This window comes from Dreissena polymorpha, chromosome 8, assembly GCF_020536995.1.
Source record: "Dreissena polymorpha isolate Duluth1 chromosome 8, UMN_Dpol_1.0, whole genome shotgun sequence".
NCBI lineage: Eukaryota > Metazoa > Mollusca > Bivalvia > Myida > Dreissenidae > Dreissena > Dreissena polymorpha.
In genome coordinates this window covers 78,272,571-78,299,039 of record NC_068362.1, presented here as the reverse complement: position 1 = coordinate 78,299,039, position 26,469 = coordinate 78,272,571, and the positions used below count along the sequence as shown (strand labels likewise).

At 34.2% G+C, this 26,469-nt stretch overlaps 2 protein-coding genes across 16 annotated transcripts in view; both read right to left on the bottom strand.

Annotated features, from left to right (window-relative positions):
* Positions 1-26,469, bottom strand: part of LOC127841885 (uncharacterized) — a 287,569-nt gene that overhangs the window by 196,581 nt on the left and 64,519 nt on the right. The gene's annotated exons all lie outside the window — the stretch shown is intronic.
* Positions 15,512-26,469, bottom strand: part of LOC127841894 (uncharacterized) — a 126,851-nt gene continuing 115,893 nt past the window's right edge. Inside the window, exons 1-6 of one of the 4 annotated variants that reach the window (XR_008031396.1) lie at positions 22,557-22,702; positions 17,690-19,017; positions 16,801-16,896; positions 16,390-16,627; positions 15,789-16,115; positions 15,512-15,640 (exon numbers count right to left, since the gene is read on the bottom strand). Coding sequence is in view for 3 of the 4 variants with exons in the window: in XM_052371025.1 (XP_052226985.1) it covers positions 15,522-15,640; positions 15,789-16,115; positions 16,390-16,627; positions 16,801-16,860 (744 nt within the window). In the remaining variant the exon portion in view is untranslated. Of the gene's footprint in view, positions 15,641-15,788; positions 16,116-16,389; positions 16,628-16,800; positions 16,897-17,108; positions 17,228-17,689; positions 19,018-22,556; positions 22,703-26,469 lie in introns of those variants that run through there. The other 3 variants (XM_052371025.1, XM_052371024.1, XM_052371023.1) reach the window with 3 other exon arrangements.

Below are 26,469 nucleotides of genomic sequence, written 5' to 3'. Positions count from 1 at the left end.
ATTATGCAACAGATTAGTATGTGTTTGTGTAATTATGTGTGTGTGTGTGTGTGTGTGTGTGTGTGTGTGTGTGTGTGTGTGTGTGTGTGTGTGTGTGTGTGTGTGTGTGTGTGTGTGTGTGTGTGTGTGTGTGTGTGCGTGCGTGCGTGCGTGCGTGCGTGCGTGCGTGCGTGCGTGCGTGCGTGCGTGCGTGCGTGCGTGCGTGCGTGCGTGCGTGCGTGCGTGCGTGCGTGCGTGCGTGCGTGCGTGCGTGCGTGCGTGCGTGCGTGCGTGCGTGCGTGCGTGCGTGCGTGCGTGCGTGCGTGCGTGCGTGCGTGCGTGCGTGCGTGTGTGTGTGTGTGTGTGTGTGTGTGCCTTGTTGTTTTTATTGTTGTTGTTGCATTATATATACTGACACGTAGGAGAAAAACACCAGCATTGCCTCTAGTATAGAATACCAGAGAGCGAACAGGGAGGATAGGAAGTAGATAAAATAGGTCAAGAAGAATGGATTGAGAAGCTATGTATCAACATTAACAATAAGATGACTACACACAGCAGTTAGAAAGATTACAGCACCTTTAAGGCCCTAACTAAGACCAGTCAGCCTAAGGCCAGATTTATAGCAGACGCTGACGGGAACCTCTGTACAAAGAGTGCCGCAGTCCTGAACAGTTGTTCTTAATTATGTAGCCACCAATTATAACTACCCGTTTTAACCATACCCTACTCTTCATCAGAACGAACATTGAACCGACGCGGAAGACGAAAGTCTGTCCAAAATAAGGCAGATGTGAAGGAGACTGAAGACAGAAAAATCGCCGGGAACTAACAGCGTAACTTCCGAGCTGATTAAGCAGTGAAGTAAGTTGACGACTGCAGCAATTCTGGCATTATGCCAAATGATATGGCAGAAGAAGTAGTAGCCAAATGAGTGGAACCATTCTCAGGTCATTACCATACCGAAAAAAGCTATGCGAGAGCGACCGCACAGCCTCGTCAGTGACCCCAGCTAGGTCATGCTACGCATCATCAGTTGAATGGATAATAAGGTCGAATACTTCTGTGGGATTAGATGGCTCGTTTCAGAGCTGGGTGGATCACAGTTAAACCAATCTTTTTCCGACAGAGTGATCATTGAGAAACACATGCAGCACCAACGTGGGCTCTTCCAAATGTTCATCGACTTTAAGATAAATTACGTGTGGCATGATGGCCTAAAATGTATTATGAGAGAATTCAACATTGACAAAGGGTTTGTGCAATTCATCAAAGAACTCTACGGATACGATATCAGCGCAGTTATTCTCAACGGACAGAAGGGTCTTCTTCAGGACATCAGTGAGCGTCGGTCAGTGATGTCTGTTATCCCACGTCCTTTTAAACATTTCATTGAAAACGGAAGAGACCATCTACAGCTCTATATCCATCTTTGGAAGACCCATAAACAACTTGAGGTTTGCTTGTGATATTGACTTCTTCGATGGGACCATCAGTGTTCTTAAATACCTCACCAACATACTCTATGAAAGAACAAGAGTAGTGATGGATGTCAGCACGGAGATGTCGAAGATCGTGGTGAACAGCACGACTAACACAAGTGCAAACACCACCATAAACGGCAAGAACCAGGAAAAGACAGCAGCCTCAAGCATTAGGGATCATTCCTGTCAGAGGATGGTACCATTAGCGCAGAGTACCGAATAAGAATGTTCATAGCGACGGAATCAGTGGCTGGACTGGGTAGTTCAATCAGTTTCCCCACCAAAAACAGTCACTACAAGTCCCTTTTAGTCTTCATCGTACTGTTAGTATGCGAGACAAGGACACATCACGCGGACAAGGAACACAGGATACAACCTATTGAAAATTAGTGTCTCCAAAGACAGCATTTGCATCACTAGATTGATCACAATACGTCCGGATCATGACTGCAACACTTGTTAAACCCACAAGAGCCCCTATTTGCGACTATCAAACGACGAAAGTTGGCTTGGTTAGGACACGTCACTAGACAATACCTTCGAGTTATCAAAAGAAACGCTAGAAGGACAATGTGAAAAATTGAAAGTCCTCCACATGGATATATCACTCATAGTAGCCCACAACAGACCTAACTGGAGGAGGAAATCGGTGTCGTCTTCCCTCATCCCCCCAACGGCCAGAACGGTCAATGAAATAATGATGATGATGATGATGATGATGATGATGATGATGATGATGATGATGATGATGATGATGATGATGATGATGATGATGATGATGATGATGATGATGATGATGATGATGATGATGATGATGATGATGATGATGCTATTGATGATGATGGTGATCATGATTGAAATTATGCTTTGAAAACCTACCCGACATCTTTATTGAAGTTTGAATGTGAAAAAGATATTAAGTTATATAAAATATTTGTAAACTGAACAATGAATATGCTTTTTACAAACCTGTTTAACATATTTTGAATAATTTTGTAGAGCGTATCTTATTGCAGCCAACCGTAGGATAAACTTGTTATCTGTGTTCCCAAACAGGAGACGACTAGTATGTTCGTAAAGACACGTGGTTTCCCCGTCGGTCCTTTCATAGCCAATATACCCAGGGATTGTTATGCTATAAAGTATAAATCAATAAGATTTATAATCATCAATTTTGTTGGCGAATATAAGCATATTTTGTCGACTATCAAGTACAATTAAAATGCATACAGACATTACTGAAACTTGTTTATAAAATAAAAAAAAAAGTAATATACATTGCACAATAACTGATAACAACGAAATTGGCAAAAATTGTCTGAAATCATAAACCTCAATCATGGATTTAGCTTACGACTTTTAAAGGATACAGAGAAGCATTTTTATAAACAACCTGATATTGAGTTTGGTATTAAGTAGCGTGTTAACTGTCGTTAAATGAACTAGGTACAATTATGACGTCAATATGTAGCCTTGATATAACTTGATTATCCCCCCGCCCTCTTTCACGGAACTTGATCCCAGATTTTTCTATTTTTGAAAATGTTATAATATTACATCACAATTATTTAATTATAAATATTTTGAATGGAATTAAAGATAGTTTAAGGCCTGAAAAAAAATAAGTTGAATGAAAATATCCTTTCCCGAGGTTTCGGGCCCAGACCCTCTGGAAGCAAAAGTTTGTGCGCGACCATTTTTCCAGTATTTATAAGCGAATGATTAACGCTACTTTATTAATTTACATTAAACACTATGCTGAGCCTCTTACATTTTTTTACTGCAACAGTGCTTTTTGGTTATTTTTGTATACATTTTTTAAAATATATGGCAATTTGTTTAAAATGCCAATTTTCTAATACGTGCACAAGATACTTTCATACAATTTAATTAGAATAACATGACTAAAACTAACGCACGTATTTATGACCCGCTTGGCATCCGTTGAAGGTTTTAAAATGACATGTCCTTTCCGCTCCTCAAATACATCTATCCCGTGTGCATCTATCATTTGTAAACAGCTATTGGACTCATAGGTCACCTGTCCCATCAATGTATCGTATACATCTTCACACAAATCCTGCAAATATTTTATGAAAAGACTAAAATTCAGAAGAACAGAGACAACACCAGCAATTAATTAACTTAATAAGTTGCACACAATTAAAAGAACAAACGCATTTAAGGGTTCATGGCCAATGTTTATGTTATTAAACTAACTATTATGCTGTGGTAAACATTCAAAACGATCCTTATAAAAGCAGTTTTGAACAAAGCATAGAACACGAACTCGGCAACAACATTTACCGCTCGATACACGCCTGTGCTACAATTAACTACAATAAACTCTATTTACATGGATATTGTTGCAACAATTCAAGAATTGTTTAAGATCATACTCATTATCTATTTAGAACAACAGCAGGACATCCACAACATAATATGTTATATCCCCAAGCATATTTTCGAGCACTGATTTATTATAAACACGAGTATTAAGTAATGAAAAATGTAGTGATGAAATGTAACAGATGAATACATATATTTTTTTTAATTTTACAATCAGCTTATCTACAAATGAAAACGAAGTTATAATTACAATAAACAAAAGGCAGATTTATTTGATAAAGACGCATATTTTTTGTTCACACATCAATAAATAAATGTTTTACCTTTCCGTTGCTTTTCGGATTACATTTAAACAAAGGGACTATGTGATAGGTGTATTGACCCTCCTTCTTTAATGAAGACTCCATCCAGTACATGTGCAGTTCTCGACCACTTAATAATTCTGTCGTTAATGAAACGTCAAGACCGCGAATTGATTCTACAACTCGGCCGTAAAACTTATTATCCTCAAAGTGTTGAATGATTTTACGGTTTAATACGCCACTCAAAAATTCTACGTGAAAAGGCGCTGAAAAAAAACACTAGTAGAATTAGTAATCTGTTCGGTTTTCGTTTAAATTAAATACTGTTTAAATATGTTATAATGGATGTGACAACTTGTTCTTCGATATTTGGATTTAAATTGGATTGGATTCATACAGGAGAGGGAATCGTCGAGTTAGTTGAAAACTATTCAGTTTAGTTAAATACTGCGGTTTAGTGACACGCTTTCAAGACAATTTTCTGTGTAGAATCAGTATTTGATGTATATGGAGGAGATCTAGAGCACGCTCCCATAATGGTAATCGATACCTTGAACTCCCGATAGCCAGGCAGACAACTTGTCCCCTACGCCTCGGCGACCATAAGCGGCTGAGCGTCAGCTCTTTCAAGTACGATTGCCAGTTTTGTTTTAGTTATTTTATTGTCCCCTACCGGTGAAACCGGAGGGGACTTATGGTTTGCGCTCCGTGTGTCAGTCTGTCAGTCTGTCCGCCTGTCAGTCTGTCAGTCCGTCACACTTGTCTGGATCATGCAATAACTTAAAAAGTTCATCATTTTTTTTTCATGAAACTTGAAACATGGACAGATGGCAATATGGAGATTATGCACGTCAATTTATTTTGTTCCTACGTCAAAAAATGTGGTTGCTATGGCAACAAATGTAAAAAAAAATAATAAAAAAATACTGACAATGGTGGAGTTTCACCGGTAGGGGACCATATTGCTTGGCAATCTCTTGTTACTTTAATGTCTTAATTGTAGTCTCATTGATTTGTGATCAACATTCAATATTACATTGATCTTTTAGCGTCATGCTGTATACATATTTTCCGTTCTTACCACTTCCTTTGTCCGCGTTCACTGTTTCGTTCACTAATTTGCGAAATGCAACGGACACACAACCTCTAACGTTTCTTTGCCAGTTTTCCTTCTTTTCAAAATCAATTTCATGTAATTTAAAGAAGACTTGAGCCGCATTAAAAGGATTTTCATCGCCATTGAATTCGTTGTTCAGCTGAAAATAAATACATCATAATTATTCAAAGTGTATTTTCTTACTAAAAGGTGCTACACAAATATTTTGTTTTCAGAAAAAAATGTATATGTTAGTTTATGTATAGTTTTAACTTTTGTAATTTATTCTCAATTAATGGCGGAAGAAGTTTAATAACCAAAATTATACGATTTCGTTAAATTACCATGTAATAGTTTTTATAACATTAAGCCAAAATACAAGATTCTTGTCGATACCTTATCTACATATGTTTCAAAGTGCTTCATCGCATATCGTGCTGCTGCTAGTCTTAAGACGTACATAAGATCTTGGTTTCCGAAAAGCATGAGGCTTAACCATTCGTACACGGACGTGTTTCCTTCTCTTGGCCTTGTATATGCCTTATATCCAGGGACATTGATCCTGAAATACAGTCTACTTTATAACAAAACAGGGAAATACATGAAGCGTTACCATAAACACTTATTAAAACTTGGAACAGTCATAGAAACGATTCGATGTTTAAATCTGTTTAATGTTGCTCACTCTGAGCACACAGGTTATAGCAAAACACGTGTACAATAAACTGTATAACCCAAGAGAATTACAATCAAACTAAGCATGTAATAAACATTTAATATTATCAAAATATATTTACAGTTAAAAAAGGCTTCGTCACTTCACATTTACATAAGATTAATGAAACTCCAGAACAGTTAACGATTTCTTATTATGACTTCAAGTTATTTTCTTCAATATTTTTTTGTAAGTTTTTAAAAATGTTTTTATGGTAGCATATCTGTTAATTGCTTATTGGTTTCTACATGTAACGCTGCCAAAAAGGTCTTAAAAGTCGCTTGAGTTTAATACGGAAGAACACCAGCACTTATAATTAATCTCATGGTCTTGTTGAGCATTTCTTTCTAAGTGTTTGAAAATGACTTTTTTACTTACTCAGATCGCAATTATAAAACTTATTTCTTCCAATGTTTCTGAATGCAGAATATGTGGCTTTAAGTGTTACCAAGTTTCGTACGGTGAAGTCCCATAACACCCAAACCCTTAAGGTATATCTTTGAGAACGTATTGTAAAAGAAAGGATAATTACACAAACACGCAACACTGTTTAATTTGTTTGTGTTTTTGTTTGTTTGACCCTATTCTAATCGACATTGGTGCTATATTTTATTGTTCCAATTGTCTTCTATACAAGATGTTTTTGAAGACGGACTGGCGATGACATGTATTTTTATCGTTTACTATCAATTAAACTTCTAACACATTACAAATCATTGTGTGCGCACTCAAAAACATAACATTTTCCAGCATGTGCATTTCAATTTTTCGACACGAAGTGATATTATAGAGAACTTCTTTAAAACCGTTAAATTCTTACGTTCTAATGATTTGATCCGGTTTTATAAATTCCATTCCTTTTAGGTTGTCAAACATAGCTTTTTGAGATTGGTGCAGTTCTTCAAAGCAGCCTCTCCACTTGTAAGGTTCCTGTTCTTTAATGTTTTCTAACAGAGTCTTGACCATGCCCTGCAATAATATAACAACATAAATTACTTCAAATGCGTTAATATTACTTCAAACATTATTTATTGATTAATGTATTGATTAGTTTAATAAGATATTGACTTAAAGTGGCCTTTGCACAGATTTTGGTACGTATTGAAGTTTGTCATTAAATGCTTTATATTGATAAATGTAAACATTTCTTAAAATCTTAAAAGCTCCAGTAAAAAATCAAAAATAAAATTAAAAAAGAAACTATCAACAAGGCTCGAACAACTGACCCCTGGAGTAAACAATCTACCATTTAAACCTTTCGGCCATCCGTGCTCATACAATGATGGATGTATTTTATACATAATCAAGCAATACTTGTAGTATCACAAAGTATAACGACAACAACAGAAAACAGAACTCTCCAAATTATTCAATCGTTTCGCGTTGCAACGCTTTATAATTTTCAGGTTTTAAAATCGTCAAAAGATGCATATAATGGCTATTTTAGAACATGGAAAATGTTCAGTATTACTGTTTCCTCACAAATATCATTACTAAAACGAAAATTTGCGAATCTGAAACAATTTTTTAATGTTGTCAATTTACCAAAACGTGAAAATGCTCTTTAAAAGTTGAGACACGTTATACAAATTCACATTCACTGCAAATGGACATGTCGATATCCATGTATTTTCCGTGTTAAATCTCGTAATATTTTCAATAAAATGCTGTTCTGACGGTTACTGTAAACTATTTATATGATAAGAATGCTTACTTCATTTTGTATTTTGGGAATGTGGGTTTTCTTTGCAATGTTTGTGTCATCACTTTTAAACGCAGGTAAAACACAATATCTGTGTGGATAGTTAGCTGACTTCATCCAAACTATATGCAGTTCTCGTGTACGTGACGGGCTGGATTTCAAAGCCACTTTGAAGCCTGCTGTTGCCCGTACGTCTCGATCATGGTAATCATTGTTCTCGAAGTGTTGAAAAAGGTTACTATGCAAAACGCCACCCAGTAATGTCGCGTGAAACGGGCCTGTGATAGCATTATATTAAGTCGTTGACATGTGTTTTAGCAACTTTATGTCAGAATGTATATTAATATTTAAAAATATTAAAAGTACCTGTACTTCCAGACACTGCTAGTTGATGAAATAAATTGTCAAGCGCTAAAGATACACTATCCTCATTTAACGTGCAATCGTTGAAATATATGCCATGGAATTCGAAGAATATACGGGCCTCTATCAAGGGAGTTTTTGACTGATTAAATTCTTTTAACAGCTGAAAAATAAAGAAACCATGCACATAAGGAAGGCGAATATACTGTGTAGATTGCTATTTTTAATAGATCTACTTAAACAAAGAGATAACATTCTAAAAACCCTTATTAGTTATTACAACATGTATTTATGTCGATATTTTCTAATATTTTGGCATTGTGGGGGATTTAGAACACACACTACATGTCAGTATGCAATGTGTCATGTATTAAATTACTATATACATAGCTACCACAGTCAAATTACATATTTCAAAACATGATATGAAAATAAGTTTTATTTTTAAACATTTAACCTTATATTAAAAAGTTGTCGCATTACCGCTTTAAGATATGTATCAAAATGCTGAATTCCATATCGTGCAGCAGCTAATTGAAGAGTGCCCTTCAAATTTTCGTTGCCACACAGTAGATGACTAATCAGTAGGTAAAGATCCGCAGTTTCCACTCCAGGAATCCCATATGTCTTGAAACCAGCAATATCTATCCTGTAATAATAATCTTACGTGAAATATCCGTCTACGATCCGTATATGCATTCTACTCGCTACAAAGATAATGTCATGTATGCAGAACAATATTCATATGCAAATTAGGCGTAATCTCCCCGAGTGTTTACACACCGATGAATTACAAAATCAAACAATTGACTAATATAATTAACATGTGTAATTTTTTGACATTGTAGCATCATCGAAATATTGATGAACATCATTCACCCCCCACACACACCAAAAAAATGCGCATTTCTATTTAGTGAGGCATAATAGTACTGTTTTAGAAATTCTACGCTTAAACGCGACTTTAATTCATCATATTTGTTTGACTCTGCGTAATTAAAATCATTTTACAAAGTGTAAACGTTATTTTCAAGATTCACAACGTTATATCACAGGACAAGTTTATTTAAAAACACACAGACTGACAAAAATACAGAAAAGACAGACGAAGATGGTCAACCAAGTAACCAAACAATGTTCATCTCCGTCTACTTCGTTGTGGCTTGTATAAAAACATATCTATTTAACTATTTGCTTTAACATAGATGCACCTACGAATGAATTGTGTCACAGCCGTTCAGCTCCATAAAGTCCTTATCTTTTAAGTTGTCATACATAAAGCCATCATCGAAAGTAAAGCCTTCATTCTTCTTTAAACGTGCGTAGGCTTCCTTACACCGATCCTGAAATTTACTCGTTGTTTTTACCATAGAAATGTTTTATTTCTACCATGTTAAAATTAATGAGGCAGTCATAACTGATCAAACCATATTACATTAATAAATGTAAGAAAATAACAAATATTGTGTATAAATTCAAAATCGATTGATATTGTTTTACATCAGATATTAAAATGAGGACAAAAAAGGCGAGGTGCATGTAGAACGAGCGTGCTTATTGCGGTGAAATTGTAAAAGATGCATTATAGATAAAGCCATAATATATATGCCGTGCCTCTACCGCTGTGATTTTAACTTCTAAGCATAGGAAGCCGAAAGACTGCGGTATGCCATACATATAAGCGCTTTAAAAAAACGGCATCTTCATGAATGTTGTTTCCAGTTCGAGTGATGTATTGCTTACCAGCTTTAAATAGTATTTGTCTTATTAAACGGTTTATGAATACATATAATCACGCACAACATTTCATCATATAAATTAAATGATTATTTCTTAACAAATGTAAACAAATGAGCATTTAGTTTGTGTTAAACTTTACCAAATAAACATGTAGCATGTCTTTAATCGTTTAAATTAAAGTTACATTTCTTGCCAAAAACCATGTAAAATTATTATTCCACTTACTAACGTGATTGAGATCATGATGAGAGTTAAAACAATTACACCACATGACCTGCATATTTTGTCACTTAAAGCGTAGAATTATTTCGGATATGATGTTTTCCAATCGCGCGGTTTTCGACTCGATTCCGCCCAATTATTTTTTTTACAGGAAACTAACTTGTAAAGATGGATGGAATTCGGCATCAACAGCAAATAGGTATACACATTAGCTCATTCTGTCTATTAAAGGTAATTTCTTTGGGAACAAATTTAACAATGAGTGTAAGTTAAGTTTAGTCACATTGTAATATAAAGATTTTTGACTTCAAACACTACTCATAGCAAAAATCACGAAAATAACTCTGTAAACATTTGGTTATTTCATATAAGTGCTGAAAATCAATTAACACTCGATTTTGCTACATTCATAAATATGTCCGGGCATTATTTCGGTAACGTTTACTTTGTATTCAGATTACGATACTGTTTTTATAAAATCGTCTTTCTGTAATAATTGTGTTTGCTGTTTATCAACATCTTTTTATGTAAATATATTTTTTAATGAACTGTTGTTTGAAAAAATGAGAAATGATACGTATGATTATATCCAACCGAGTTTACGCACCATTATTAAAACATTTAATTGTTTGGAAACTCAGTCCCAACAACTCTGTTTAAGTCAACATTGGTTTTTTAAAGGTAAATTCAGTCCCTACAACTGTGTTTAAGTCAACATTGTTTATTTAAAGGTATCCGAAATTAACCTTATTTGAGATGATCATCTGAAATTCACAAAACTTTAAGTTGATTAAATTCTGTAATGTTTACCTGGGGTGTATAATGTCGTGTTGGCAATTTTGAAGATCTCTTGTATGAAGCCGTCGTATCCGTTCGGGCTTGAAAAATGTTAACAAATCTCAAGACATATAATGTACTGTAACAGGAATAACTAATTGAGTGTTATGTAATCTGTAAAATATTTAGTTTGTAATAATATTTGTTAAGAAGCATTTGTTTTATGTTATTTTTGTATTTGCATTCATTCAAGTGGCTTACTGCCATATTATCAGATAATTATCCTAACGTCCGTTGTATGAATGATGCTTTTTTCTAAAAGAGTTAGACAAGAATACGATTTTGCTAAAATGTTAATACATCATGATAATAATATATTTAATCTGAATATATTAAATGTTGAACTTGTAATAACCTTTTTTCTGTTTGACAAATGCTAAAACGATAAAGACTGCAATACATAAAGATGCTCCTGTGACTACTACTTCGAATATTCGTTTATTCGGCCTTGACTCATTCGGAGGTTTTTCTGAAAGAACAATTATGTCAATTATAAAATAAAAACATCGTCGAAATTGACCTTAATAATTAAATTACGTTATTAAACATTGCAACATTTCAATATGCATTAAGACGAGCACACAACACCCATACAAAATTGAAAGACCGATGTATATTATTTACAAAAATGTGTTGTTATAACATGTCTTTGTATTATCCGCTTTATTTCCTATATACATGTTAAATGATGAGATAAACTAATGGCAGTTAAAATATAAATTATGTTGCGAGATAAATGTTCTTTAAGTAAATTAAAACATGTACAAACTGATAAACTTTGTTATAAAACCGAATATGTGCATGTATGAAATTGTTTTACAATCATTTAGGCTAAAATTACATTATTACAATTTCGAAAGAAGGACTCCTTCAAATTGAATTGGGAAAGCATCGTTTAATTTAACTAAAATGTGGCATATGGATGTATTTAATAAAAATTAATTTCTTTAAAAATTAATTTCTTTTATTTGAAGTAGCGAATACATGTCTCCGGTAAATAAAAGGTTTAAATCTCGTATAAATCATTAGATACAAGAATACGACAATAACCCATGCGTGAAATCGATTTCAGTAGTGACTGTCTGACGTCACTAATACGGTATATATGCTCGTGCTCCATGTATCTCGTTCTTTTTGCGAAAAAGCTTTGACTGAGAAACCCCACCCACCCGCCCAAAGAGATTGTTGTTAATTTTGTTAAACCTTTTTGTAATGTTCAAATGTACTGCCGAGATATTTATTACATAATGGCTGCCAATCTGTCGCGGGCGACCACGGAACATGTTCGGGTTACATTCACCAACTGTACACCACTCATCGTAATGACGTCGGTTTAATCGTCGGCCCTCGAATCGTGGATAGCGGCGGCGCCATGGACTGGTACATCGCTATCGTCCAGAGCTAACTCAATATCCAGGATGTTGCTGAGACGCGACATCATTGAATGGAAATTATGGAAAACAAAGAGTCACCCAATGTGTTTGAGTGTTTCTGCTACTTAACCTGTCGTGTAAAAAGGCTGTGACGTGTGCCTTCTTGCAGCGACATGAATGTGTATTAATAGAAAGGCTGTTAATCTGTCGCGGGCGACCACGGAAAACGTTCGGGTTACATTCACAAACTGTACACGACTCGCCGGTAAGACGTTTGTTGAATCGTCGGGACTCAAACCGTGGATAGCGGCCATTGCATGGACACCTCGCTATCGTCCAGAACTAGTAAAGTATCCAGGATGTCGCTGTGACGCGACATCAGTGAATCGAATTTTCAGTTCTGAGCGTTACGAAGTTTAGCACAGAACGTAGGTCTACAAATAACGCATTGCACACAGCAGGTATATGTGCGGTTCGTTCATGCGTATGGTTGCCACGTGAGTGATGGACACTCAGGCGGGAATGTGCAAGAAGTTTTCATTGTTTGGTCAGTGCTTCGCTATACTTCGACAAGTTAACTTTTACTTCTTTAAATTCGAACCGCATTAATAAGTTGGCTAAAATGACCCGTTATTTATGTTAAGTTACATAATGTCCACAGTAACATGTTAATATTGGTTGTTTTCGGGTACAGTTTTCCAGAGTAATTTTACATTGGGCATCTGATAATTTCTGATGAAGTTTTATCTCTGGGTTTTACCCTGGCCTCGAAATCACCATTTAAGGATAAAGAATAGAAGTGAGGTATACAAATCATAGTTGTACTGTGTTACAGAATTTATAAATCAAAGTTGTAATGTCATTTTATTTTACGATTATACTTGATTGTTATATATTAGACATTATGGGAAACAAAGTGTCACCCAATGTGTTTGAGTGTTTCTGCTACTTAAATGTGCCATGTAAAAAAGCTGTGACGTGTGCCTTATTGAAATGAAATGAATGGGTATTATTAGGTAATTTTATTGCTGCATAATTGTGTGAGATAGTGTTTTTATCACGACAGTTAATTATTGAGATCTATGACCTTCTGACACAATAACATATGTCATTATTAACTCATTTTATATGTTTAGTACGTCATTCAAATATGTCATTTAGGCGGAAATTCTATGTCTTGGAGGTGATCGGAACCATTAAAATTATAAATAGGTAACTATATATTGATGTACATACGTCCGGGGGAGGTAAACATAGCATTTTGCTGTCACCTATCACGTAGTGCTCGTATGTGTGTGGATGGCAGGAATGCTTTCAAAATTATTTTCGGGATAGTATGGGTGTTCTAGTACTCGAACGATGGCACGGCGTGCATAGGCGTACCTGGAATAGCTCTTTTTGGCTTGAAAACCTACGGTACGGCGTACCGAGGATTTATTTGGCCGGTTGCGTATGGCCTTAGCAATTGCGCATGTATGTTAAGTTGCACGGTACGGCGTACCGAGAATTTATTTGGCCGGTTGCGGGTGGCCTTAGCGATTGCGCATGTATGTTATGTTGCACGGTACGGCGTACCGACAATTTATTTGGCCGGTTGCGCATGGCCTTAGCGATTGCGCATGTATAATATCTATTTCCGAACCACCAACGTGTTCGTTGAAATAGGAATTGCATACATTTGCGAAATAGCATAAAATGGTGCGGATTGTCTGTTGGCGATTATTGCATAAACGAGAAGCTAAATCAATAGTGCAACTGGGATTGGGACTATCATTAGGGCAGTACTTCCGGTCGCATCCTCGACATGACTCAGTTATAGTGCTAGTCTAAAGCTGAGGTTTATTTACACTAGTGTTAGTCTGGTGTAAATTTATATTCCGCCATTTGGCCATTTAATTCCATTTATATTTTTGTATTGTTCCTCTCATATGTTTTCTATTGTTCAAATATAGAATATAAAATGTGTTTACGTAAAGTATCAAATTAAATCATAATAATAAATATGAACTGACAAAGCTGGCTTTTCTTGTAATTATTCATCAGCCCTTGCTCTTGTTAATAAATTCGCGTAGAACAAGTGGATGTCGCCAAAAGATCAGGAATCAATTTGATAAGTTGGCTACTGTAACCGAACGTGCATGACATAGACAAATGGTAAAGGACGGTTACACTTTGTAATCCGAATAACTCTAACCGGATGAATGAATCGAATCTTGGTTAACGAATGGGGTACTGAGATGCTTTTTGAAATAATATATTTAACATATTTAATCGTAAGCAAATCAGTCATTAGGGCATCATCCCATGACGTTTTTGTTGTTGTTGAAATCAAGACGAGGTATTAAACTACATCACATTTTAGAATGTTTCGTAAACTGAACACATCGTTTTTCTTTCTGTAAAAAGCATATTTTACAACAAATATCATGCTATTTGTCATTTTAGTTTGTATACTTTGATAATCTCACGGATTTATCGCGTTGTAAATTCGCAAAAGGTAATCTAATAAACAAAAGTTTTGCACTCGGTAAATTGGCAATGCGCCTTTAATGAAACGTGAATAATATTTGTAACAAATATTCTTACATTCAACTTTCAATACAGCAAATGAAATATTAGTGCCAATGCTTTTATGATCAAAAGACGGTAATTTACAAAGAACGCTAATATACGAAAAAATCACCAGAAGGCCCCTTATTCATAATTGTGCCTTAGGACCGTAACACAAAGTATAAAGAAGGTATGAAATGACAAATCGTGTCAGATACTATAAAATTGAAATGAAAAGGTGGTATATGCGTGCGATATTTACATACACAACCAACACTTTTTTAAACATAATTCATGGAATTTATGTTTCTATTCATAATATCGTAGATATAAAGACATATTTTTGTTTTACTTGACTTCATAGATAAATGTACATATACCGGTAAACAAATGTGTGGCTTTGTCTTCAACAACAGTTGTTACAGTTGTATATACGGACGCGACTGCAGGACTATAACAAAGAACAATGTTTCATGCAAATGAATATTTCAGCATGCAATCATTAATATGGAATTACATCTAATATCGATAATAAAGTTTATTTATAAATTATTAAGAAAAGCCATCGTGTGACACTAACTTTTTAATTACCAACAACATGAACATTATGTAGATTGCATATTTTTAATCATATGTAATTGTTAATGTGTTCATATCTTTGTGAAGAACAAAAGCATGAAGTGCCAAACATATTTTGGAAATAATATAAATACTCTTATGGCCTGAATAACAATCTTGAAACGAAATGAGATTATATATTTACACGTTTAAACATTACTATTAAAACTCACTTTCAACGTACTTAATGCCTATACTTTAAAAAGACCATCGTCAACACAGGCACATACGTACATTTTCAGTGTGTTGCAAATATCAGATTCATCTTGTCGTGCGAATCCGACGGGGCATTCCTGTACACACGTGTAATCTTTAAGAATAGCGAAACCCGTTGCATATTTATTTCAAAGAGATTCTTTACACCAAAAATCAAGATTTTGTAACTCGGAATCTACTTTATATGCTTACATTTCATTGATATACTTTATTTCAAATAAAGTAAAAAATATGATACTCACTCAAAGAAAGAACGTTGCCTTCAGGACATTTCTTCCTGAAGCAGCGTTTATTTTCATAAAAACACATTTCCTTTGATTGCGCTGCATAACCATTTCTTGCGTCACACCGACAATACCCGTCAGTTTTTGTAAGGCCCCAAAATGAAGTTTTGTCACAGTCAACCTTGTGCTCTGTCTCCACACACAAGTTAGTTTTTATAGTAGGACATTCACTAAAAACCGCCGATGATGTGTTATGGCGACCATTGTACATGTTTTGTCGGTAACATGGCAGGCAAAACACAATCGCTTTGCCACTCTGATGTAAAGATATTTGAGGTTCTTCTCCTATAAAAAAATATTAAACACAAAGATTTGTATATATATATATATATATATATATATATATATATATATATATATATATATATATATATATATATATATATATATATATATATATATAACGTTGTTTTCTCTTTTAATAAACTTGAACACTTATAATGTGCAAATAACAAGTCGGCTTAGAAATTTTGCTCTTATCATGTTAATTCACAATACTAATCACTATATTTCATATTATCATGGTCTACAATCACGATTATGCCTATATTGCGCCTACCTGCCAAACAAAATACTTCAGGTGCGCACGTTTCAATAAATAAGTCCTTGTTATGTAAATCTCTGGCACAATGATATCGTGAACCCTGGATGCAGTCTTTGCGTTTTGCCTGACAATACCACCGACATGACCCATATACAGGACATGTGCCGTCCCATTGTTGTTGTTCCTTCGTACAATACCATTCACAGTAAGCGCTCTCTTTTAGCTCGTTTGTTGTCGATTGATGAACAACGCCCTTTAAGATATGAATAACCAAATTTGCTGATAAGTATTTATATCTCTTTTTTTTCTTTTTTGCAATTTCCAAATTGTATAACGCTTCAAATACATGTATAATAATTAAATATTTCTATAAAAATGTTGTTGCTAAAAAACACATAGTAATGATGCTCAATTACATAAACTCACCAAGATAAATGTATATCTTATTATGATAAAATATGTCCAGGTCGAAACGATTGCCCTCATTCTTTCCTGCACAGACGATTACATGGCCAGATAAAACTGTAAATTATGTAGATACACAATTGATTATTACGTGTCGGGATAAGCTATGGTAGTGTTATATTTTCTTAAGTTAATAGAGTTATACGGCACTATCTTTATAGATCATTTTTCTTTATTGAGCAAGGAGCAAGATAATGCGCATTTTATCATACTCCGTCCAAAGTTAAACAAATATAAGAATTAAATACAATGTAACAGCTTTTGCTTACTCGACTGCTCGAGATGATCCTACGTAGGATCACTATGTTTGTAAACAAATCGCTTATGTTCACCGCTGCCAGCTATTCATCCGGGCAGTTTTGAATGATAAACATTACTGAAATTGTCACATATAACGATTTAAATTACTCAAATACAAATATGTATCATGCGACAACATACTTTATTAAAGAGCAGTGTAGTTAGTAACACTTTTTCTCGTGTTTAAAATTGGTGGGGGATCACAAAGTACGACATCATGAGGTATGAAACAAAAGTTAAACCATTGAAAAAGACAACCATTTTTTAAAATAAAGAGGGCATTTTATCCTGAACACGGTGTATAATTATATTTTTCTACCTTTAATGATATTTTAAAGTATACACATGTATAAAATGTTAACTTTTGATTTCCATATACGGTACATGTCTTAATAATTTTAATCAGAAGTCAAATAACCCTTGCTAATATTTACCAGAAAGTGTATACTCCTATATAAAGCCTTCACTGTGGTACTGTTAGTAAATATCCAATTTGACGTTATGCTTCAATTAAAAGTTATTTAATAAACCAAACTAAACTGAAAGTTACCTGTAACTTAACGTAATCGAAAGGTTATCAACCCAAGGTTGTGTCACAGATAAGAGCAGTTGTAAACAAGCGTCTTTGAACACGTACTTGCACGACATATCGTCTCATTTAAACTTAAATGCAGTTCAGGTATTGAAGTTGTTGTATGATGCATTAGTTTTGTAATTATAACACAATTTTAACATTATTATTTGAAGTGAAGTTGATCTTAATGGAAAAGTGCAGACTGTCAGTGATTTTTACTTTTAAATCAGGCAAATATTTGCTGACATATTTTCATAATATTATTTCCTTCGTTTGAGTGAACGAATTAAAAGAAAATTGATTTCCCTTTACATAAAGTATAGTCCGATAGGTGGCGTTGTCGAAGGGATTAAAAAAAAGTAAATTGATAGCAAATCATTCAGCTTTGGGTGGTCGACAAGACCGGTTTGAATTTTGCTGTTCACACGTACCCGATTATGGCGGACAGAGAAATGGCGCAAGAAAATTCGACACTGACAATTCAAAATCAGCTGACAGAAGTTTTTGCTGTGCTCCGGCAACAGCGCAACGATTATTTATCGTTAAAGGAAGAAGTGAGAGGAAGTTCATTGAACGTTGCTTTAGAAGTGAAAACATTGAAGAACGAAAAAGACATTGTTTGGAAATTCCAAGGTAACATGCAGGTCGAGTTTAATACTGACATAGTAGATATTGTCAAGCAGTGAATGTGGGCGCTAGAAAACGGGAAACACGAGTATTGCATTGAACAATTGACAGATCTAGAACGATAAATGCATAAACGAAACAAGTTCATAAGAATTGCGGATTCTTCTTCCGGTGGGTGGAAAACATTACGCCAGTATAAAAGTAAGCTTATAGCAAGCGATAGCGAGGACGAAAATTTACTAGGCGGAAAACAGAGCTTTGAAACGAAAGCGCTCCTAAATCGCGCGGCAAGATGACGTCATCGAAAAGACCGGAAGTTCTCTGTGAGAATGTTTCATCAAACAAGGCATGGGGAACCCCATCATTTAGTCGATGAAACTGCCCATTTTCCGGCACAAGAGGGCGGCTTTTTTCGGGCCTGTACGGACAAGTTACAGGTAGCGCAGCCACCGCTTCCGTACCCGGGCCATGTTTCGCATGCGGAGAGTTCTCCCACTTCAGACGTAATTGTCCACACGTCGACATGTACGCACAGCCGGGAAACAGTCTTCAGCCACAATCACCCGGAAACAGCAACGAGGATTTGATGAACGATTTGATGAATGAAGTCCACCCAACATGAGGCGGTTCTATGTACCTTTTAATTAAGTTCCTTTGTAATAAATGTGTAATTGCCTCTGAAACAAAATGAATATCATTTATTGCGCTCTTGTTGTTTTTCATAATTTGACTACATGATAAAGTACAAAAAGGGAGTTTATATCCGTTGTCAATAACATCTAAGATATACTCATTGGTACCAATAGCACGCCAACACACGGAAGAGTTTTCTCTCTTTCTAAATGATACGTTAGGTATACCCAAAACAGCTAGATTTCGTTGATATGGTTTAAGTTTCGAGATTCAAAATAAAATATCGAAATCTTAATCACCAATTGTAACATTTTGTTGCAATATATCTTACTGAAATAATTGAACTCGCTTCATCACTACATTGAATATTGGATCTATCATTTACATGCATATGATCCTACAACACTAATATTATACAATATGTATACATCACCATGTGTTAAAAACGATTCTTATTTTATAAATCACTATGGACATAATTCAAAATGTATCTGTAGTCATATGACACGGAATACTTTGGCTTCATGGTGCCGAATAATTATTTATGCATATATTTGCAATGCAGAAACCCAAGAAACACCGATTGCAATTTTGAAATACGGACAAGTGAATTAGGAAACTGATGGTGAACTATAGTCTATACTATACAATAAACGATATAAATATTAATGCATTGTATAATGTGCTTTTCTCAATTATGTTATCATTTGTAATCAGCTCGACAGTTTTAGACATATTTGGTCTATGACGGTAATACTGCTTAAGATAGTTTCCTCGTACGCTATTATATAGCTTACACTCAAAAAGAAAATGGAATTCGTCCTCTAATTTATTAAATTTGTTACATAGTATTTGTTCCTTTGGCGTTCTATTCCATCTGCCTGTTTCAATATTTAATCTATGTGATGACATTCGTAACTTTGTAAGAGCATTTCTATAGCATTTTACATTTACATGTTTAAGATATGGTTGAAATTCGAAATTACAGAAAGTTTTATAGAATATCGCTCTAGATGAATTTTCCAATCGACTATGCCAGTCCTGTACAAATATGTCCTTAACATGTTGTTTAAATACAATACTAAACTGGCTATTTTTTCCAACACTCTGTTGCAGCCATACATGATAGAAACCTAATCTACACAACGTATCTTTAACAAGTGAAGCCCAGTTTTGCTTACGTGGGTTATAATCAATATCATTTAACATAGTATTGTAAATACATGACACATATTTCCTATCACTACAGCCAGTGATCTTCAACCAATATTTAACAATACAAACAAGCCTCTGGGAATGTAAATCCATTCGGCAAAGATCACCATAAATAAAATCATTTTGAGTGTAACATTTAACATCTAATACAGACTTGCAAAACTTTGTTTGCACTCTTTCAATCGGAGTTGCCCGAGCAAACCCCCAAACCTTAGAAAGAGATCTAACATATTTTCAACAGTAATATTAACGTAACTGTACACATATTTTCTGAGTTTAAATATCGCTTTAAGAGCCTGGCCGGACAATGTCTCATGTGATTCCTTAAATGAATCTCCCTTTGTAATTATTGTACCGAGATAAGAATACTTATTCACAATTTCTATGTGGTTTCAATGATTGGAAGAGTCAACTTTCCTTTCTGCATTCGATTTTCTAAAAATCGCCATATTTCGATGATACTGGTTTATTGATGAGCTAGTTTATTCAAGTTTCATCACCTATCACCTTAGATTTACTGTACTTATGTTTTCAGTCATTCTATGATAAAAGAAGAATAATGTACTTTATATATAAATGACTTTCAATTTGTATTCTAAATAATATCTACCAACGCAAAACAAATTTACAGCGAAGAGTATTACTTATCACTGTAAATGATTGAAGACAAATGTACGTTCAAACAGTTGTGCATAGTGATAGGATGATAGTGATAAATACACTGATATGAATATTACATCATGATATGTGATATGTGTTGAACAGGGACCATAATGGTCTATTTCAATTGTGTATATATGTTTATGTATTTGTTGAAATAAAAGTTCTTCTTCTTCATGCAATTGCCTTCAACTAGCGAAAACCTTTACATTCCATCCCAGGAAACATAATAAACATAATGGTTACTTCATCACAGTTTTTCAGTTAAAACCACCGCTGTGACATTGGAAAACTTCTTAAAGCGGGTATATACGATTTTGTCAAATATTTATGAATTTATATAAAATGTGTAAAAAACTTATTATATATATATTTCAATATAAATAAAAATAAAAGTTAAGAAGAACATGTGTCGAAAAATGCGAAATAAGCCAGATATTTCATTCTGAAATTTAAAACGGCTGTACAGCCGAATTCGCCAGCATGTATACCATACATGTACGATGTGAATCTAAACTTAGTTTAACGGTTTATTTGAATTCCTGCAACGATATCTATTCATACGACACACGAACACTAACTTCGATCCTAATACAAAGACGAATGCTTCGGTTATTGTAGGAAAATATGTACGTCACAATCGGCTCGGGGCGCTAATTTGTCTTTGCTGCATTTTATGAAATTCGGCTTTAATGTATAATTTTTCTTTCCTATTTTGTGTTATTGTAACATATTTTATCAATATATTACAATTAAACCAATTAAACACATATAAAAAATCGTATATACCCGCTTTAATCACTCAACTGCCTGGTTATCCGTCATAGTTGATAAGATAGTAACATGTGAATCACTAAAGCAACATGTCAGACGCTGTCACCGTTCGTTAATATTTCTCGTTACAAAAGATAAGCACAGCATTTATTAATCTACTCTACTTCTGACTGAACAATTAGTAATGTAACGATGTTAATGAGTTTTTCAAAGGCAAGATTAATGACTTCTGTGTCATATAATATGAACTTTTGATTTGTATATTCTGCATACAACAAATAACTACATAAATCTCTATTTGTGTTAATATCTCAGTAAAACAGTAAATAAAAATCCGTCATGTATCGATATAGTGAATGAGCAAACGTGTCTGTTAATTAATAATCCGAATAAACAAAACAAATGCGCTGTGAGTACTGTCTAAAGTATTCGTCGTGCATTCGTAAGTTCACTTGAGATGAACAATCTTCTATGTAATTAGGATGGCTGTATAAACATGTTTCTCTGTTTGTCTCATTTTTAGATAAGATTCGATTGTAAGGCGTGTGCATGAATTTTCGTGTTTGCATTTTATTGTTATTCATGTCAGTACACAGCTCTTACTTAACTCATTATCAATAGTTTCATCACACACTTGGCTTTCAAGTGACAGATATTTACCCCCTGAAGAGCCTTCCGTTAGATACGTTTACTTTGTTTTATTTCATCGAATTTCAGAAAGTGTGATATAATTTTAATTTAGAAACTTTATACGCCTCTACTACATATATCGCTGCTGATAAACAGTTATTCCCCATAACGTGACTTTTTTTAAAGTTGTTTATTAATCTAAATATCGACGTAATAGTCAAATTATGTATGTTGTAAGTCTTAAAGATCTTAGCTGTAGATGTAGATGTAACTCTTGATAAATTTAAACGATCGGAAGACTTACCTCAAATTATTGACTTAACTGTGTAATCGACGAGCGCAGAAGTGATCCGACGTTTAGGTATTGTTTCACACCAGTTTTGGCAATCTCCAAGCAGAGTTGTCGTTCCCTGCTCTCACATTCACCTCTGCGAAATGTTTACCATGCCATTTTGCCTAAAATTAGGGTAAAACCGAACAAACGCATTCAATGTGATTGGATGTTTAAGATCGCATGCATTAAATTAAGTAATATGACTTATAAATTTACGATTCATCGGGCAAAAACTTGGTAGTATTAATGCATCTCCTTGGAACTTTTTTTGTCCATTTACGCAGATGGGATCATTACGCGCACTTCACAAATGTAAACAAATGAAGAAATTGAGTGACGTTAGGCATTGCTTCGATGGCAAACGTGTATTTACAGAGAGGAGACGGTCAGTTCTGTTGTTTTCATCGAACAAATAAGGGGACCTAGTTGTACAGTATACGGGAAAATAATTGTTTAACATTTTACATTTTTTAATTCATGTTTAGAATGTGAATTTGTGATCCAGTCTGATAGTTAATTTTTAGTATGGTCTAAATTCCAACCTTATGATAAGTAATAGAATGCTCTTGAACATTATTAATACGGACCAGTTGGTTTGCGTTAAAAATCAATATATTTCAGCATGTAGACTTTATAATTATTACTGTATTACCCATGCATAATTTGTTCCAACCTTTAAACTTAAAGATGACATCCATACACACCTGATTTTTACCTCTTACAAAAATAAATGTGAACCAAATGGACAAAAAGCAAAAAGTGCTCTCCGTCTAGTGATTTAAATATAAAACAGTAAAGACCGCCTGTGAAGAACGGCATATTTTAGATGATTAAATATCCCCTTATTACAATATGATCAGGCTCCATTCGTTTTCGGTTCAGGTGCTACATGTACATGTACTTCACTTGAAAGTACCCGGGGTACTCTGAAGTATACTACAATTTACCCGGCTTAGTTAAATACCGTTAAAGGCCACTTGCCACTCGGGGATACTGTTTAGTATATGTTCCATACCCCAGTAACTTTGTAGTATTCTTAAGTGTACACGGGGTACTAAAATGTTGTACCTTAGCCGACAAATACCAAATGAGCATTAGTAGTTAATGTCGTTTCTAAACACTCCAGTTTTAGATGAGCATTACTGAAATTACAAAGATGAGTTCAAACATTACCACCACCTGTAATTGTGGCGAACGATCAACCTTTGACCCCTTCATTTATAGTCAACTGATCTACATGTATAATCAGGAAATTCCACACATCAGCTATTTAATTATGTTGTACTTGTACTGAATGGTTTGATACTAGCAAATTTATATTTTTAATCATAACTGTTCGCAGACTGGGAGAAAAAAACTATTTCTTTTTTTTTATTAGATTCCTGTAATTATATTGGTGTTTCAGTATTTAGATATTTCAATTGTGTTTGTCAAACAAAATGACATTATTAAAAAACAAAAACAGGAGAACAAGTCCCTTAAAATGATGGCATATTTCTGGGATAATAACAGAAAAAAGCAAAACCATACTATCTGGTTAGATTTTAATAACAGTACTACTGTAAACACCTGTGTTTAGGAGATACCATTCAATAAGGATAAACACAATACTTGAAAATACATGAACAATAAAAAAAAAACTGAAGTTAAGCTGTAATGTATTGCAGATTCACAGATGTGTGTTATGTAAGAAAGATTCAATGAAAAATTATCTTAAGGAAAGTTTTACATAATACCACTGATAAAATATTTTTAAAGGTTTATAGTCTTAAAAATGCTAATTTTCCTCTAACATGCCTTTGTATTTCAAGATAGAATACTTTCCTTGCCAGAGGGAATACGTCTGGGTTCAAATCCCAGAAGGGCTTCAGAGTAGATGCATTTGGGACAAATGATTGTATTTGCTTTTAATGTATTTGATTCACTTTATCCTTACAATCAACATGCAAATGTATTGAAAATCATCTTTGTTTTTGCATAAATTAAAAGACATAATCCTTATGAATGGACATTATTTTAATTCGTTTTAGTCACTTAAACTATCACGCAAAATTCAAATGCAAAAGAATAACATTTATGGTTTCAATATGCTAAATGCAATACTAACAGCATAATGCAAAAAAGGAGATAACAAAATAGACTCAATAATAACACGTATAAAACAATTTCACAATTTATAACAAATTAAATAACTTCATATAACTGATTATAGTAATGTACAGGTATTTTAATACATCTAATGTATAAAACTTTACATATTTCATACTTTGACTAATACAACCATTAAACCATTGATGACATTGCTTACAATTCCTTTTTATCCATAACCACATTTGTGACTATAAGATTTGAAATTGTGGGCAAGGAATAAGAATTGTGAATGTTTGCACATGAACCACATAAAAAGAGGCAATATCAATTATGGGTTTACAACTGACTTATGGATATCTTCTCATTGAACTCATGCAGTATCTGGCTTGGAACAGGATCCCCATGTTGTTGAAAAGCCATTTATATTTTATATCTGGGTTTTGGAAAGCAGATCAGTTAAGGAATGCAGCTTCTTAACTTTTTCTGAAGAATGTCTCTCCATTATAAATTATGCCCTTTTTAGCTCATCTTTTTTTTTTTTTTTAAAAGAGCTATTATCATCACCTGAGCGTCGGCCTCCGGTTAAGTTTTGTGTTAAGGTTAAGTTTTGTGTTTAGGTCCACCTTTCTCATAAAGTATCAAAGCTTTTGCATTGAAACATGGCACACTTACTGACTATCTTGAGGGGACTGGGCAGGCAAAGTTAGATAACTCTGGCTGGCATTTTGAAAGAATTATGTGCCCTTTTTATGTCCCACAGCACTATAGTGGGGGACATATTGCTTTTGCCCTGTCTGTTGGTTTGTGTGTTTGTTTGTTTGCCCCAACTTTAATATTTGTCGAGCCACACAAATCCTTTTTTTCAGTGCTTTTTGTTTGTCTCCAGTTTTCTTGCGTCTATACTGCTATAAACATTAAAAATAGCACATTGTTAAATGAATTAAAACGATGTTTGTTATAATACTGCATATTGTTGTTTTTCTACATGCATGATCACATATTTGATTTTTTTTATTGTTTTTGAAGAATGTTTCTTTGTCAATTTACACATTGTTTATAGTACGAAAATACTTTTGTATTATTGGTTAAGTATGTCTCCCTACTTCTCGCTTAGTAAACTGTTATTACCACATACAACTCGTGCAAAACGTGCCGATTAAACTGAATGCAAATATAGGGAACAACTATCGCGTAAAAAAGCGAAATGCTAATGGAGATCAAGGATGCCGGATTAATATTGTCGAGCTCCACAAACAATTGTCATTATGTTCTGCTAACAGTTCAGGGCTTGTTTTCATAGTGTATTAGTTTGCTCTATCGTTCGAAATATCAAAATGTCAAATATATTACAATGATGTTTGTTTTTATAATGAGTACTATAGTTCAATAGGCATGTGTATGTATTTTTGTATTGTTTTTGGCGAGTTTGTTTTTCCTCTGTGCCTCTTAACATATAGTTTATAGTACATATACTGCCATACTGCCCTAACTCTATGAATATATAAAGTACCGTAACAAAGAATCAATTTATTTGTGAACTTGAAGTTTTTTCTAATCTTTTGTGGGGGGTTTTCTCACTAAGTATACTGTTCTTGCCACATTAAACTCGTGCAAAACGTGCACGAATATTACTGATATGCATAAAAGGAAAAACTTATGCGTAAAATTGAAAATGTTAATCTGGTTTACGGGTGCCGGGTCAAAGGTTTTGGGCCATACAAAACAAGTTTTATTGTGTTTTGTTTGAGATTTAATTTTCATTCACTTTTTCAACGATATTTGCTTTTGTATT